The sequence below is a fragment of the Hetaerina americana genome, unplaced genomic scaffold (assembly GCF_022747635.1).
Source record: "Hetaerina americana unplaced genomic scaffold, ioHetAmer1.1.p SCAF_14, whole genome shotgun sequence".
Classification (NCBI taxonomy): domain Eukaryota; kingdom Metazoa; phylum Arthropoda; class Insecta; order Odonata; family Calopterygidae; genus Hetaerina; species Hetaerina americana.
Window position 1 is genome coordinate 11,438,625 of NW_027286514.1, and position 18,736 is coordinate 11,457,360.

The following is an 18,736-nucleotide window of genomic DNA, read 5'->3' on the forward strand; positions in this document are numbered from 1 at the left end:
TTTTCTCAACTATCATCTGTTTTTTTAATAACAAATTTTTCAATCAAGTAATTAAGATATCACTAACTACAAATTTTCACATAGTTACTTGTTCCTAATCTTACAATTTCACTGAATATTACTCCAACATATTAAAGCATCTCTACGCCAATGAAAGTGGCATATTAATTAATAATTCAATAATAACATACACCTATACTTAAATCAAATCCGAACAAAATCAATACTAAACTACTAAAATACTGACTGCCTACTACATGAGCATCCTTTATAACAAACTGATTTTCTCTTAAACTAGTACATCTAAGGACTCAGTGAAAATAATATTTCAACTGTTTCAAACGCAACATTTGCACAGTCGCATAACCAAAATTTTTTATCCGACAAATAATTTTTGGCACATTTTTTTGCTGCCATAAGACTCATTACTTAAATTTTTTTTCAACCAAAAGATTTTTTTCACAATTTTGTAGCTTATATTTTTGGCATTTTTTACAACCCATTTTGATTTTTGTGGCCCAGACGTTTTTTTATGGCTGGGTTGGGGTTGGTGTGGTTGTTTTTTTCTCTCTCTCAAACTTTTCCCGAGGAAATATTTTGTCTCCATTTTTTTCGGAGAAGCACATTTTTTGCACCAAGATGCGCAAAAGTGCCGCCGCCGTGTAATTGTTTTTTGAATCACAGGCATTTTCCCTTCCCCAAAGCCAAGCGTCCCACTGAGAGCCGACCTAATGACAAATTCTCCACAATTTCAGGTCCCAGTGCTTCAGCAGTCCGTACTTTAAGGGGTGCCTGGAAGCCCTATACCTCCACGATGAAGAAGAACAATATAACAAGATGGTTGATTTCTTGGGGAAGTAAGGGCGGTGAGAGTGCAACTTCGAAGGGGTGGTGGGTCGGGAGGTGGAGCAGTGGCTGTGGGAGGGGTAGGAAGAGTTGTAGGAGGAAGAGCTGGAGGAGGAAGAGTTGGAGGAGGAGGAGTAGGAGGAGGGACCAATGCGAGGGAGAAAGAGCCGCGGGTGTGGGGAAGGATGAGGTGAAACACCGGACGTCTGCGGGGGAGGAGGGCGAGAGGGAACATGGAAAAAGACTCACGGAGGAGGAGACCAGGGGGAGGGTATCGCTCGGGACGCCAGGGAAATCAGTCAATTTCCCAATCGACGGCCTAGTGAAGTTAGCCTTCTTGTCGTCCTGAAAAACGAAACGACCAAGGTCGACACCCTCCCCTCTCCCGACCCTCATGGAAAGCGGCGGAGTGAAGATGGATTGCATCAAAAAAGATGAACTGTTTCGAGTAGACGAGGATTTGAAGAATAAAAGAAAACTCACGACACGCGGAGTGTGAAAATCATGTGGGTGTGTGACATCCGAAATGTATGCGAGACGAAACAACTACTCCGTTCTCCCATTCTCTCCTTCTTGGACTCTTCCAAATGAGACACTGCTCCTTATGGAACACTCCTGACCCGCCATCTCCTTTGGATTATAAGGTTGTGTCTGTACGTCAACGAAGTTTTCGATCAGACACCCACCCTGGCCTGATTGATGATCATATCACAAGTATTCTAGTCTTTATTGTTTCGAAATGTATTCTTATATATGCCCCATGAACTTGTTTCCCCTAGATATGTTATAATATATATATATATACATACTCCACCTCCATATTAGAAACGAGAGAGTTTAAAATGTTCAACAGAAAGCGCAACGATTGGCGTCTTGAGAGAAAGAAACCATCGTGTCTTGGAAGTCACGACGGGAGATGTAGAAGATGAAGTATTAAGATTTTTTTACTCGATTTTTTTAACAGCTTTCATGCCGATCATTTTTTTCGACAGTCTATTTGATTGATTCTTGTTCAGCTTGTTTATTTTTCTTCACGAGCGCTAACAGTTAGGCAGACAAAAGGTTCATCCGGCTCATTTCATGCAAGTAAGCGTGTACATTCCAATTCGTTTTAATGCTTATTCACTACTTTGGAGGAGTTGAATCTCAGCACGCAAAAAAGGCAATTGTTACTTATTCACACTCATTTCCAGCCGGCTGTTTCTACTGGGCATGAATTGAACCAATTTGGGCCTTACAAATGAAAACAATATTTTGAATAATTAAACACAGCTAAGGCAAATGTTTGAACAAAATATTTCAAACGGATTCTATGTCGGAAAATAATTTGATACGAGATGAAAGTAATGAACCAAAACGCGAGTAAAACGTATACGTGAAATTTCATGAGTATACGGAACACAAGCGTAATCCAAATGATAATTCAGTATTTTTATATCGGTTAGCTCAGCGTAGTATAAAAGAACGAATGAATTTCACCAAAATTGAAGGAACAGCATTCGATATTCAGCTTATTATTCCTATCCGTCGAATCGGAGGAGAGTCAATTTGACGTAGTAAAAACGCGAATTCATTCACCGTCTAATCGGAGGAGAGTCAATTTTACGTTGTAAGAACGCGAATACAATACGAAAATCTGTAAATTGATTGGAAGCCCCTCAATTATTTTTACGCGCAGAGTGCTACTTAACTAAAAGTAAGGACATGAATGTATTATTTATTATGTAGTAATTAATAATTTAATTGTGGTTTGAGTGTTTTATTTGTTTATGCGAATTTATTACGGGTTATTTAAAAACATCATGTGTTTCGTCACTTGTATTTATATGAAACAAATCATTCCTTTCCATCGATGAAATCGCGATCATTTCTCCTAATTTCCACATTCCTTCTCGACTTTGCATGTACGAAGAACTGTCACACCACCATCTGCTTGTAAATGTTTTTCCTTTGCGTAATCCGTCCTTCCCTGTACATTTTCACATATTCATCCTTCATTTGCCCAAAAACTATTATTATTTTGTAAACTTATTTATTTGTGTGTAGTTGCAGTGTTTCTGTTATTTCGCAAATTCACCTTTTCAATCTCCAATGAAGATGTGTTGTTCTTGAGAGAATATATGTTGCAATTATGCTTTCAAGAAGATATTTTGTAAAGATGGGAAAGTGAACGATGTAAAGTGTGTATGGCAGCTGTTTAAAATAATATTAAAAATTAAATTTTATTTTGAAAGGGTATTGTGTTGTTTTATTATTAATTTTACCCCTTAGGGTTGCCTCTCATAGAGGAAGAGGTTGACATAGATAAAATTATACATATTTAAATTGGAGTGAACATTTTTAAAATAATGATCAACAGAAAGAGAAACAAACAGATACATGTACATATGTAGATGTACACACGACAGCTCTAAACACTTAATCTGCTCTTTTGCGAAACAGAAAATAATGCAGAAAATTCGACAAAGATGTCGAAAGTATCTCTAAATCCTCCTCATACTCCAACGAAGAGAAAAAATCACTTGTATTCAGACAAAAATATATACATATATATAAGTAGATTTATATACAAAAGGGACGTGTGCTATAAAAAACGAAAAGTGTAACGAGAGCATGCACTTGGAGTAAACAAATACGATAGAGCTGTAGCACATATGCAATTCCAAAGTTTCTGTCTGAATCACACTGGAAACACAAGAGGATCGCCCAAAATATACCTACTCCATCTTCTTCGAGTAAAACCAATCAATGGTCAAAACAATATGCACCTGAGAAGAAATATCAAAAAATAAAAATGCATAAAGATACCAGCTCCACTTTCATATCAATTCTTTCCGTCATACGTTATACGTCAGATGTTAACCGTCGTAAATATTCTAAATTAGCGAGAAGAAAATAATTACAATTTTAAAAATATCTTGGAAAAATTAAGGAGCCATCATTAACTGGTTTATGCCTTACATGTCGTGTTCTTTCATTTTCCGTAGTTTATAAAGTTTATCTATACCCGAAACAGAACACTAAAAAATCCAATGCTATTTCCATATTAAGTAAAACACTGGGTTCCCTTCCCACGGTATTTATAAATTGTCCTTATTTTCGCATTTCCCCAAAGTAATAATACAATTTGAAGTCTTACTGGCAGTCACGATTCACTCTTAGCCTCAAAAAAGAATTTTGATCATTCCGTATGCTTGTGCTCAACGGTAGTTTTCGGTACCTTGATCAAGTAAATAAAAACCTAGGGAATTTAAAATTTTCGATGACTATGAATCAGGATTCGTGTACTCGAGTATTCGAAAGGACTCGAATGCAGCCGCTTATGCGACTTCAGTGCTTATGAGAGCTCCTCGTTGTTACCTGCATGCACTTTCTATAGGATTCTAGCACTCATGTCCAATACTATAAATACACCTGAGGTGACCGCCGGATATTTTAATAACTTCTGAAGTTTTCTCCACTCCAGGAGTGGAGAAAAGAAGCAAGGCGCGCAGCATCCTCCGGCAGGAAAAAGACTTCCCATGATGGCTCCCTCATGGCTCCGCCCAAAATGTTGGAACGTCCATGTTTACAACCACTATATATTACGTGAACTTGTCCATTTATTCGAATTCGCTAGTAAGTTTTTGTTGATTGGGTAATGAAACACAATTGTGCCATAAATACATGGAAGACTTTACAGTAATACAATTTTTCTTTTATTCATGCATCGGACTCTTAACTAACTCAAGAGAACTGTTAATGCTCACAGACTGGTACCAAAGCATAATGGAAATGTTTTAACCTTTGTTCGTTTAAAGCGACCGTGGTGTGTGAGAAAAGATATGAATACGAGCAAGTGTGCAACAAATTCAAAGCGCTAAAATCATTCACCATAACCGGGATTCGAACCCGGATCTCTCGATGCCCTAGTGCTTTAGCCAGTTAAGCTATCGAGGCGTCCTCTTAAACTCGGAAATTGTTGCATTGAAATGCATATTAGCGAATGACACCGTTAAAAAGTCACTGCTGCGGCATCTCCCACAGGTTCTTGGAATATATGAGCAAGCATCCTTGCCAATTAACTGATAACAAATGATCTTCATCAGACCCCGGTCAAATAATAGTCATTCAAATTTGACCTTTTAAGCATGGACTCTATTTTCTATCCTAAAACATATTCTATTTTCACTGCTGAGTATCTCTGGGACATTATCATACACCACTCACGTTCAATACTGCACCTCAATCACAGTTACCGCGGATTTAATCAAAGAAAAAATAAGGCAGACAGACTAAACGTACTATGAACGAATGACACACATCCGCTCGACGTGAATGTTAGAGTACAGTATAAACCACAACGGCAGAGAACAGATGTACAAACATTCATCATGTAAATTTAAACAAGTTTATCATCCTCTTTTGTATTTCTAACCAAGTATTTCTAAACTTCATTATCACAAACAATGAGGCACACAATGACAGGACTAGCGTGATTAATAGCATTGTCATCCAAGGAAGGTGCGAAAAAAGCTAATATGGTCAGCAAAAATAATTTCACTTTTCAGTATATCAGCACTTTGAACCCTCACAATAAGTAACAAGTAATAAAAGATCATCGAAGGATTTGAGTATATTTCTGATGATACTATATTTCCTGCTGAGTCCTCGTAATTATTTTTGCTATGGTTCTTTTAATAAAAATGTCCAGAAAAATTAGGGAATATCCACGTTTTCATTACATCCTTAAAATGAAGATGTTTTTCACTAATTGTTTTGGACAATCTAATCCTTCTGGTAACAATCATTTTGAATACGCAAATGATGACTCTAAGGCAGCCCATACACACATGCTTAATTTACAAATGAGGAAAAGTTAAGTTTCAATGAGAAAAAACTCGGACGCCACCCATCACTGACCCAATACCCATTATCCTTTACTTCGCTAATTAGTAATCAGTTGGAGTACTATAAGACATTTTTGCGAAGAATTGAAATCCTTCTTCATTTACATATTTGATAAACATTTGTCTGAAACAAAAGAAATTATGAAAAATTTATATTCTACAAAATAACTATCCACAAACTCACACGATATTTTACTAGGGATAGGTCTACAGCCCATCGAATCACTACATTGCCAAACGATAAGTTTTATGGGAAAATGAATAAACTGGTAGTGGTAGGAAAATACTGTTTTCGAATTCATCAAACCATGGGCAATAAACGCTGACTGGGTTGATTTGAAAGTGTGGCGTTCGGTTAACACTAAGCCCGATACGGCTTAGTGTTAGCCGAGTTAGATAATTAAATACGGTGAAATTCAGAGTTTCAGAGTAGGCGGACCAGTTCCTTTTCCGGTGCCGCTAGTGGTTCCCCGGAAGATCTGGTGCCCGAACATCCCACTTCTTGGATTCCCGGAGGTGTCACCCGGAATCGAATCCGGACCCTCTGGTCAGCAACGCTCTACCCAATGGACTGTCGCACCCCTCTTCAGCAAATGCAAACTCGATATTTTCATGAATAGGCAAAGCATTTCCTCTAAACCATGCATTGAAAGAGTACTAATACGCCCATCAAAAGTTTAATCAGAGTCAAACTCAGGAGTAAGTCCCATTGACAGTGAAATTCTTTAAACTTATTGTATGTTGCTGGATTTAATAATCCAACGTAAAAGGGCTAAATGGACCTTCATAAAACTGCTCTCTGTATATTATCCATAATGGGTACTTAGACCCGGCAATTATAACCAACACACTGCCTATGATATCTTGGATCATCAAGTGATTCTAACTAAGGGTCATAAGCGCAGGGTTACTCCAGGCTGGAGATTAGGAGAAGAGTTATAATTGTGTCAATTAATAAAAGTATTGGCTCTCTTTTCACCGTTATTTACACGTTTTTTTTAAGTTTCCTTGCTTTTATATCGAGATTGACACGGTTTTCAAACGATTTTCGTTCATTTTCACGCCCTTACGTTCGTATTTTCTCTTTTTTGACGTTTTCCGCTCTAACAAAATTAACTTCTCCGCGTGAGTTTCCACGTTTTTCAACTATTTTCTCTCGACCCCCCCCCTCCACAATCCATTCTGCGGCACTCGGTTAACTCAGTCCTCTCCTATCTCCGACGATGGCTGCTCCTCCACCGGACAGTTGGTAAATTCTTAAGACGACGGATATGATTAACCTCGTTGCAGAAGTTTGAAATTCTATAGAAAAGTAAGCGTCATTTTTTTCACTTTTTATTTTTCATGCACAGCATACGCAGCGATGGGGACTGCCAGCGGATGAAAAATTAATTCTTGTCCAACCCTCCATTGACTTTTTTATGCTTAGATACGTAATCGGGCGCAATACTAAAATATACCAAATTAAAAAATTACATAATTAAACAGTTAAGACGTACATCATTTACATGATAATAAATTTTAAGTTATTTTTCAATACAGAAGGCCGTTAGGTATGTATCGCAAGCAGTAACTACGATTACTCAATACCAAATAGAAAAATAACTTTAGTGTATTGTTTGAATGTGAGCCATTTAAACAGTTAATTTTTGGTATCGCTAACATTACAGAGAAAACCGACAACAAATCTTTAGTCAAAATATTTAATAAGCTGCTTCGCATGCCCCAACACTATTAGAAAGAATGCTAATAAACTCATAGATACAAAAGTTAACTGTAACACAGAAATCTGGAAAATGTCCATAGAAGGCACTTCGTCAAGGGATTGTAACTCTGGTAGATTGGGTGGTGTATACTAAGATGAAATTGAGTCGCAAGTGAATCTACTTATAGACAATTTATCAATGCGTACACATATCACGAATATTGTGGCGAGAGAGAAACAAAAATACGATATTATTTTATCAAAGTTAAAATATTTTGTCACTCAGGGATGCCTCTAGAAATATGTAAATGAGAAAATAAAAGATCATTTTGATTTTAAAGATTATTTTCATTTAATTGGTAATATAATTTTTTTAATGACCCTATTATAGTCCTCCGACAATGAACTCTTCAGGAAATACACCACACACGTTAGGGTTTTTACGTAGTCGCACCATTCCTGATGATTATCATGATAAGATATTTGAGACTACCTTTCCCATTCTTTTCAATCCCTCGAAGCCCAGAATATGTTACCGACAGAGCAGAAGTGTCGTGATAGAAATAAAAAATAACATGAAAACAGAACATGACATGAAGTGTATATCAAAAGGGGGCTTGTACGTGGATGGACGATCTATATGGTTTAGAAGGGATTCGAGAGAAAAATTCTGGTCCCGTCTTGTGATTTAAAAAATAAGTAATCAACCATGACCTTCTGCAATAAAAGTTTAATAAGAAACTTGTAAAAGATAAACACTCTTCACATAAAACCAAATAAGAGGGAAAGATATTAAATGTAAGTGATAGTACATTACATCTATTTGTGTGGGAATATTAGATGGTTTCAACCTTTCTTTTGCAAAAAAATCAACCGCAGAAGGAAAAAAATGACGCATTTGCATACCAATGTCATGTATTTAGCATGGTGACAGCTATTTATACTAACATTTTTTAGAAGCTGGTATGGCCGATTGATGAGAGGGTACTTTGAAGAGTTAAATGGGAATAACGTCAATTAAAGACAAATTGAACATAATTGTCAATTTACTTCAATGGACATCAAAAGAATTAGAGATAATGAAAGAGAAATTAACATGCTTCGTGTCGCAAATGATACATTATCACAGCTATGGAAGAGAATCTAGAATGTTTGCAGGCTTTCTTAAAAGGGATGGTTCAAGTACCTCAGGGCATAATGTGATGCCACTAAAATTATAACCCAAGGAAAAAATACTTGGAGACAGATGATAGGCGAAATTAGGGCAGATAACATGCCACCCACCTCTGGAGCAATACAACATACAACGGATGCAGCTCAACACACATCAAGATAGCTCAAAATAGGGAAGCGTTTATGATAAAGAGAAAACTCCAATGCCCAGTGAATATAAAGCTACCAACGAGTAATAAATACGTATGTGAAAATGTCCGCGTGAGGTGCATAAAGTCTACGCGCCAGAGTACAAAAAAGACCAAAGAAGTCTTGGAAACCTGATTCAGATAAGAAACGCTAAAAGAACAAATGGGTAGATAAGTTACAGAAAATTAAGTACAAAGAGAGGAGAAAGAGTAAAGATTAAAAGAGCAAAGTCCACACAGACTGAAAAAACAAATGGATTAGACAAACCTAGAGACAATGGATTTGTTAGGGACATAATATGAGAGAAAAATACAAATGGAACTCCCATTAGAAAGATTAAGGAACAACATAAATAAAGGGGTGGGTAGGGACGGAAGTTTCGTCAATGCCAAAGAGAATTAGCATTTGATAAGGTGTGGAGAGCAGCAGCGAACCAATGCCCCAATATATGGATTGAAATACCGAGGTTCTTCATATTTTAAACTTATCCCTCGAGGTAGCATTACATATATAGACATTTGTAGAATAGCCTACTATCCACGTTATAATCTTCCCAACTTCACGGCGGAAGTGAGGGTAATGGCGGGGAGCGGGGGTTGAGGTCTTCGGAAGTCCAATAATGTATATCCACCTGCGCGCGGCGGTGCCGTGAATGAAGACGGACCGGAGTAGATGTGGATCGTAACGCAAGACAAGAGGCGAGCGAGGAGGCGAGCCACCACCTGGGGTCCTGCGGAGTGTACCTATCGTAACTTTCTATATACTAGTGTCATTGACCGTGTGTGTGAGAGGGGGGATGGAGGAGAATGAGGTGTGGGCCGGCTCGACTTCCACATCTCCTCTCTCCTTCTCTTTTCCACCCCGTTCAGACTCATAACCCTCTTCCCCCCGCCTCGGCCTCTTATTCATTCGTTTCGTCTTCCACTTCCAGTCTCACATCAATTACTTCCTACCTCCTCCTCTGACTTCCCCTTTGGCACTCTTCCACTCCTATCTTTCAATTTTCCAGACGGCGTCCACCGAAAGGGCTGCCACCACTACGGCAAATATTTAACAATATTATAGCAGCAACAACTTTGAGATGCCATTCGAACAAAAATATAATTACCGGGAAAATGAGGTAGAATGCGCATCTAATTTTGGCCACAAGAGTTTCAAATTACGGTCAGTAACCGTTAGTTTCTTCCTTGCCCTCAGAACTAATAGAAGTGTGAAGAAGGAAAGGTCGATCGATTCTAAATTTACTACATCATACGAAGGAGTTTACTTGACCAAACATTTACTTGCTCTAATCACAGACTTGGTGCAAGCGAAGCACAGCTAAAACTAATTCGATTTTCAAGCTTGGTTTTAATATTTTGGTAATGTTTTATCCGTAATTTTTCGGCGTTTGAAATTATTTTTTAGTTGGATCAAACCCCGATTGAGTGCAGGTCCTATTTTGACCTCTGGAGATATAACCCAAATTAGAAAGGATAAACATTCCACTGTCTAAAACAATTGCCTACTATCTAACATACCAATGGTCACCTAATAAAATATTACTCCAGATACGAACCAATTCTCACTTTCTTCGTAAAATACGAAGTGTGGCTATTTATGCGTACCTAATTAAATTAGTACACCTGGAGCAGAGTAAAAATGGGCTCTGAACGAGCACAAAGGTCAAATTTAGAAAGGAAAGTGAACTGCGGGGTGGGAGAACGTACTAATATGGAAAAGGGAAGACAGATCAAAGCGCGCAGTAAAAAATATTCTTATCAAACGCTAATGCTGATTAAGTAGTCCTCAATGACCTTGAAGCATTTGTCTCGCAATTCGGGATCTTCCGAATTTGGCTTTCGAAAACCTAAATAGTTCCGACTAACTTACGTTCTCCTATTCCGAATCCCAATATATTTCTTTATTTAGAATCTATCGCAGGATCCAGAAGAAGAATTTCAAGCATATTTCCGCCTTGACCCAATGAGTCGGGCTTTAAAATCAATATTGAGCGCAAGTCAGGGTGACCTATCCATATGTCTTAGCTCCATATTGATGCCAGAAAATGAATATCTTTATTGGACTTAAATTTACATTGTATGAATGCTTAAAAAACCCCATAACGCCACTGACATCGGAAAGCACTTGACCGCTTGTGATGAATGACTTATAAAAGAACACCGATAAAAATTTCGAATCTAATTTTTTCATAACAACGAAGAGAAAGCCGCTTAAGAAATATATCGTCGTCATCATGAGTCTTCAATCTGAATGCCGTTTTAATGTACAGCTCTTTCTTCTTCATTCCATTTCCGATTCTTAGTGTCGTGCGTCCCAATTTCCTGACATCTCTACGCTTGTCCAAAGTATTTTTCCTCGGGTATTCACCTTGATGTCGTTCATGTGTCTACCGTCCATTGTTTTCGTGGAGCCATTGTGCCATGCCGCGTGCCTATGTTTCATTACCAAAATATTAAAACGTGCTAGAAGTTTGAAACAAAAAAATCGATACGTCATCACAATTGCTCTCCTCAGAGTTACCTTTCATACTCTCTAGTTCAAAACCCCTATCACTTTTAATGAAAACATCAAATAAAAACATTTCGAGGCGTTATCATTTAAAGAGTAAGCCTGTCCACTAAATAACAATCACATAAGCATATGCACATAATCTGATGTTAACTAGGTAATAACTCAAATCTGAACGCGAAACTTATTATTTTGTTTAAATCTAGAATAATATTTTCTATAAAAAGCAAAATTTCTCCTGTACCAAGCTATGAAGAAGAGCAGAGGGAAGTAAAACGAAAGTGGCCATTAACTACGGCCTAGGTATCGGAAAAGGGGGTAACGATTGCAATAAATTAAAATAAACCCGGTCAGGCGGCACTGTCGCGAATATCTCTTCGGGACCTCATGCACGTTGAGATGTTTCCCTACCTCCGCAGTCTCTACATCCACACCCTCGGCGGTGTACACCAGGATATGCACATAAATAAATCCATTACCCACGCGGGAATGGGAGGGGGTTGGAGATATTGAGAGAAATGAAGGGTGCTAGGGGGAGGGAAGGTGTTTCGTGGGGACAGGGAAGGGAGGGGAGGGGGCAAGGGAGTTGAGCGTGATGGTACGGGCTAAGCGAGAGACCTATGCTCCGTTTTTAACGGCTCACGTGCATGAGCATACTGGCTGGCCCGGCGGATGGCCTCACTAAGATCTCCTCCACCGAACAGTGATGTCGAATCGGTAAATGGCGATAACCACACACATTATCATCGATCCATTATTATTTCCATAATCGTCACCCTGTTACGGTAGGTTTTTTATGGTCATAAATATTATCCAGTTCTTCAAATCTTCGCAAAAACGGACGCCAAAACCTCATAGCACCCTACACTAGAATAAACCCCGCATACTTCATTCCGTCAAATGTGCCTATCAATCTTTTCCTCCCCCTACTAATAAAACGTTTAAGAATCGTAAAATACTGGTAAGATGGTGCTCCTTTTCCATTTCTTATATCTCTTGCTATTAACTAAGATATCATACAAAAGGAGAACAAATAGAAAAACATGAATCTCTTAAGCAGTTATCAGCAATGTTATCGAAACATTTCGACGTGTAAATGCGGATCTCACACTAAAGTAAGCCGAGAGAGCACGAACACGGTGGAAGCTAACTTTGCCAGGGCAAATCGTCTTCAGTCCCAAGGAAAACATCCTCAATAAAACCAAGTCTGAGGATTACGGACAGAGAGATAGATAACCGATAAAATATTTCATCCAAATAAGATATTCCTGTGATAAGCATTAAAATAATTAAATCTGAATGCATACATTCACGAAACAATTGAATATGTTCAACAATAAAATACGAGGATCTAAAACACAAAATCGCGGTGTAGCCTGCTGGCTAAAAAAGATATATAATACTGTACCTATGCCTCTATAATAATATCATAGTTGTCATTAACACTGTGTATTTGAGTCATATTAATTTGATAAAAAGTTTTTTTTAAAATTTGGGACTGTTATCAGGACTCGCACCTGAGATTCGCACAGAGATATTATGGCGCAAAAAGTGGAAATTTTGAAGAACTAAAAAAATCACTTGGTCATAAAATATAAAGGAAATAGGTTTCAACTTTACTACTGCCTATAAATATACTAAACTTCTACATGTGTTCACATAAAAATATTAGGTTTGATACTTAATCCATTCCTTAAGAAAGTACACTCTACAATGCAGACCTTTTCATTGACGATGATACAAATTTCTCTCATTATGAATCAAATAAGTACAATGATGTATTAATAAAACTGTAGGATAAAATAATGGCTTTTCTTGAGGATATAAAACAACTAACCTTCATGGAATGAAATTTACTGAAAAGTCAATAACGATACGCCAAAATCAGCGAATTGCAAGAAACAAAAATAGCCTCCACTGGTAAACGGCAAAAGTTGAAATTAAAAAAAATTAGTATTTAAAAATATCAACATATTAGGGAAAAAACACAAGAATAATAACTAAAAATAATTTAAAAAATGGTCAAGCAATCGATGGGTTATTTTCTGGTTCACTTGGAATGACTCCTTTTCCTCTCGCAAATAATGAATATATATAGTATGTAAAATAACTTTTAAGCTACTTGAACTAAACTGATGGTAATCTCCAAAACCAGTTTTCATATTATCATTTTTTTGCGCCTGTACAATATTTCTATTTTATCTCAAATATACACTTTCGAATGTAAACAAGTAATTACCGCAGGAAGCCATGATTTACAAGAGGACGGTGGAAGAAAACGGCAGGCAGGGATTGGCAGCGGTTATTCCTCTGCCTTCTTAGTGTTCACGTTTCAGAAGCGCCACCAGCGCTCATTATCGGAAAGTAGGAAACCCAGCGTCCACTGTGTACCTAATCTAAGGCGTGTGAATTCCATACATTCACGGAGCACGGAGGTTCAGTTCCTTCCCCTGTCCCATCGTTCGGTCCCTCATCAATTTCTACCAGCTACAGAATCGCGTCACTTGAATTTTGCTTGACTTTCAAAAGTACCATCCGGAATTTGAGCCAGTACTATCTGGTCGGAAGAAAGAGTTGTGACCACTTGGCTACCATACCATTTATGAGCAGAACTACTAAAAACAAGATAATGCAAGCTCGTCATATTGCAATTAGTTATCTTCAACTATGTCTGAACCACTTCACTTATTACAAGAATGAAAACTCTCAAAAATCTACAACTGGCTCCATGTTTATTCGTAGGAGGCTCATTGCTTGATAAACATACCTGGATATGGAACCACTAACATCTACCAATCAATGAAAAACTTCTGAAAAACCTTCAAACATTTCCTTAGTTGTAAGCTGAGGGCCCGTTTTAATTGGCCTACTCTGAAACTCCACAAGAACTAGCCTATAACATTATTTTTTTTAGCCAAACCGATATCCTGGGGATAAGTGGTAGAGTTGACACTGATTTCGGCCATGGCTTCGCCACCACGTGGCATCATCAGGTGCCATCCAGGGACGGAACCATTTTCGGTAATAAATATTACCAGTGGAATTGATGAGTTCCTCTTATCTGATAGAGTTGTGTAGAACGAGATTTCATCCGCTCTAGGAAATGTGCACTTTTTAAAAACTTCTTCTGTTTAGGATGAGCACTATCCAGCAAACGGGGCATTCTCCAAGCCTTCCGAGACAAAATTACTAAAATATTACACATACGCGTAGGTCGAAAAAATATAGCCGCAAAGGTATCAAAAGTAAAATGATAAAAAAAGATGCCGCTAAAACGAGTAACGAATGTAACACAGCTTCATCATAACTTCTTCGGCTGCTGGATGGTTTTAAACAATTCAATGTATAGTACAAAATAAGATATGGGGAACGTACCTTTCTCAAATGAGAAATAAACAGATTGTTTCTTACAGAAAGCGCTAATTTCCCGGAGTTTTCCATAAGATTTATAGAAGAACGAAATACTGTCTTTCGGGTTAGCGGGCACATTTTCTGCTAATATTCAACCAATGCGCATGCTGTTCCGATTTTTTCCGACGTTAACGAGTATTTCAATCGATTACTGCAAAGGTATTATCTCATATCCATTTAGCCAGTATAGTGGTGATGCTGAGGTTCTAGATCTAATATTTTTGCCGCTTAAGCCGTAGTTGTCTAACCGCTCCCTATTACCTTAGAAACCGCTTTAGTTTCAGTAAAGAAGTGACGTAAATCCACGGCTGTTATAAAAGGGATTAACGTCAGCCCATCAGAAAAAGAAAAATATGAGACGCCTGAAATGCCAGTTGCCCTGAGTCACTCTTCGGTAAGAAGCTCAATAGCGAGATGTCGTTGCAAGATCATGTGAAGCATTTCCGGAATCAAGCCGACAGGTAGGCCAAGTACATTTTACTCATTTCGATTACCCATCATTTTATCATTATATTTTGATATTTTACGGTACATCTCCAACGATTCCTATCCTTTAAAAATATTTCGAATACATGACCCAATTTTCGATAGAACGAAATCTTTCTTCTAATTTTCTCCGCCAATCACTGCGGCAAATCGAAGCAGCGTGTCAATCAAAAAAGTTTCGAAGGTTCTAAAAAGATTGCGACGAAGAGAGTCGTCGGAACCAGAGGTTTACAAACTGTGATTTGAAAGGGATATCATCGGCCCAAGTCATCCTATCTCCCCAACACAGTCATGCACAGTTTCCTACAACGGGCCGCGAAATAGATATTTTTCTGAGCCTGCGGACCGAATCGGGAAAATAGTATTGAATAAAGAAATATAAATATAATAGGTAAATAGTAATAAATATATAAATTAAGTGAATTTGAATTATTTGACTACATTAAGAGGCACAAAACGTTAACTAAGAAACAATGTCAATTAAAGTTAAGGAAAAATTTACAAAACTATTCCAAAATAACTTCATTAGGTATATGAGATTTCAAACACCGTATAAAAAAATTAACACCAGCGGTCGCAGTCTACAAAATAGCATTTACAGGCCGCGGGTTGTGCGCAAGTGGCAGAGCGCATCCCATTTCCCGACATTTCTTCATCAGATTTTATTTTATGAGTTTCATATATCTCTTTGGATTTTTATTTGAAGCTCCAAGGCACTGATTCAAATCCCACACTGCCCAAACATTTGTTGGCGGCAGTACCTCTACGGAGCTTCTTATCTCGGAATTTGTTGGTACGACAACTTGGAGATCAGCTACCAACTGACACACAACCGATAATAACCGGAAGCCGCTACCAACTTCCAAGATAAGAAGGTAATACCTGCGGATGATAAGCCATTTGTAGAAATAACGCCTGTTTCTATAATTTAATGGAGGGCGTCACAAACGCTGATGGACTGAGGAGCAGGAGTGAGGGCGGGATCAGGGACGTCAGTGGTCAAACAGCGCCGGCTCCCTCTTCGGTGACTCTCTCACGACCCCGGTCCTCAGCGCCATGAATCGTGCGGCCCGTGAATGAATACCTACGCTACGTGAGAGTGCCCGGGCGCTCGCCGTTCGCCAAACCGCCACCGCCGCCCACTCCCCGACGACGAGAGACGGGGGCGGGGGAGACTGATTAGCCCTCGTTGACGGAGTGGAGGTGGGTGGGAGGGAGGCGCAGGGCTGGGAGGGGTTGAAGAGAGGGGGTGGGGCCGGGGAAGAGTAACGGGTGGGGGAAGAGAGATAGAGAGGCCGTGGGTGAGGAGGTGGACGGTGGAAAGGGAGAGATGAAAGTGAGGGCTGGATCCGCGAACTAAATTATCACTTGGCGCGGTCTGTGGTCGATCCAATATGGCGTCGTCAAGGTTACGCTGCGCTCTTTTTTATTTTTTTTTGCCCGTGGGTCGTCTCAATTCATCGAGAAGGATTCTCAAGGAAGGAGCTCGAGTCATAAAGACGCCACAAAAATATAAAATAAGGCGGCAGGACCCAATGAACCCAGAAGAGGGTAAGCTGAAGTTGCTACTTGCCTCTCGGTAGCATGCCTCGCAATCCACGGGTTAATATCCATGTTTTGAAATTAAATATTCCAATTTGACACTTCCTATTTGCCGTTTCAAAACACTTCGCTTACCTCAAGTAACTTCATGCTCTAATTTAAGTTCCATTTCGTATAAAAAAAGACTAAAAATGTATTTGAAATGTTGAGGATTCTTGAAGCACCGACATAAAAATAGTAATTTACTTTCCATTTAAATAGGAGTTGCCATCAACACAATTTGTGCAAAACTAAAATTAAAATAGTAAATCGAATAGATTTATTTGAGAGAGACCCATTTGAAGATTAATATGCGAATCATTAAGGCAGGAGTGTCTATTATCAACCGAATTTTACATGGAGCACAAGATAATAGATAGATTGGGGAAAAAAATTCATAGAGTATAACATTTATTTTCAGTGAGTTTATGAGTTACGCCGATCGCCGACTCACTTAAGGTTGATCTACGAAGTTTATTTTGAAGTAAAGGAAGAATTTAAAGAATCTCTAGGTAAACTGCGTACTCCCCGGTTCAAATTATAAGAATGAATGGTAGATCTGAAATCAACTCTAAAAATGAAAGCATTACCGCGAAAATCAGAAAAATCTAAGGACCTCTAAATTATGTGCACAATTTTCAAGCAGCAATTAACGCAATTCATTTTCCTTGGATATTCAGTGTTATTAGAGCCAAGAAAACATCCTAATAATTGGGGACAATTACCTATATAATTAAGAGCCAAGATCCTTATCTTATGAAGAGAATTCTAGAATGTTACAAGTCGAATGGCCACTTAAGTCACATACCCGGGATTGCAATCTTCCCGAGATCACTTTTCAGAAATGTAACGGAAAAGCAGATGAAATACAGAAAGAAGATTGAAGTGATGGAACCCAAAGCTGGTGAATTAGAACCTTCGAAGCATGCGCAAAGGACCTAATACAGTTCCCTGCCGCGAAAACCCTTAAGACGTGAGAGTTACCGCTGGAAGAAAAACAACCAAGTTAAAAAACCAAAATTGTCACATAAAAGGGAAGAAATGCGAACCTTTCGGACAGTTTACTAAACACCCCTCCATTTAGATCAACCTTGGCTCCGATCACCGACACGTACTCACGAGGTCGATAAGTTAATGCTGACGGGCGAAGGGATGGATAGGGTTTGTGGGAAAGGGGGTATGAGGAAAGAAAGAGAGGAAGAGGAGAAGCCAGCAAGGAAGTGGGAGGGGGAGGCTATGATTTGGGATTTGGCATTCATTGGGTGCGCGGCTTGAACCGGCGAACCCTCATTTCAATTGCTGGGAGCGTATCACCTCGGTTCGGCCGGGACGCGTCTCGTTGTCATGCACGGGATATTCAGCGGCAGAGATGGTCCAAGTCATGCGACAATCACGAGGATGTCGTTTGTGCGCGACATGATCCGCTGCGAGGAATCATCGGGCGTCCCGCAGCTCCTGAATCGGCGATCGGGAGAGAACGAACGCGTGCGATCGTAATTCACTCGTCCCGTCCCGAAATCGGTCCCGAAGGACCGATTTCGAACCTACGGCGAGTGGTTACAGAGTGCGACTCAGACATGAATACTAGTATTGTTCCAAACATACGAGGGTCATCCGGAAAGTAGTACCCGTTCGTGAAATAAAGACACAAAAGTAAATATTAACAAACATAAAAAATTTTATTTGAAAGAGGATACTTTAAACTACTTCTCAACATAATCTCCAAGCAAATTAAGGCATTTGTCATAACGTGTGACAAGTTTCTGTATTCCTGCTGCATAGTCCTTCGCCGCCAGCTCATTGAGATACGCGAGGGACCCATCTTGCACAAATTTTTGCATAATGCAGATGGTGTTTAACAATTTCATGAACAATTGTTCGAGAAACATTGGGAAAATGCTCACAGATGTCATCAATTGTGACGCGCCGATCGTTCCTCACGAAT

At 38.9% G+C, this 18,736-nt stretch overlaps 2 protein-coding genes across 6 annotated transcripts in view; one reads left to right on the plus strand and one right to left on the minus strand.

Annotated features, from left to right (window-relative positions):
• ITP (ion transport peptide) overlaps window positions 1-3,078 on the plus strand; it is a 203,248-nt gene extending 200,170 nt beyond the window's left edge. For 2 of the 3 annotated variants that reach the window (XM_071583499.1, XM_071583498.1), the window contains exon 4: window positions 756-868. Coding sequence is in view for 1 of the 3 variants with exons in the window: in XM_071583500.1 (XP_071439601.1) it covers window positions 756-861 (106 nt within the window). In the remaining 2 variants the exon portion in view is untranslated. Of the gene's footprint in view, window positions 1-755 lie in introns of all 3 variants that reach the window. The other variant, XM_071583500.1, reaches the window with a different exon arrangement.
• Window positions 1-18,736, minus strand: part of LOC139686330 (peroxisomal leader peptide-processing protease-like) — a 516,420-nt gene that overhangs the window by 367,885 nt on the left and 129,799 nt on the right. The gene's annotated exons all lie outside the window — the stretch shown is intronic.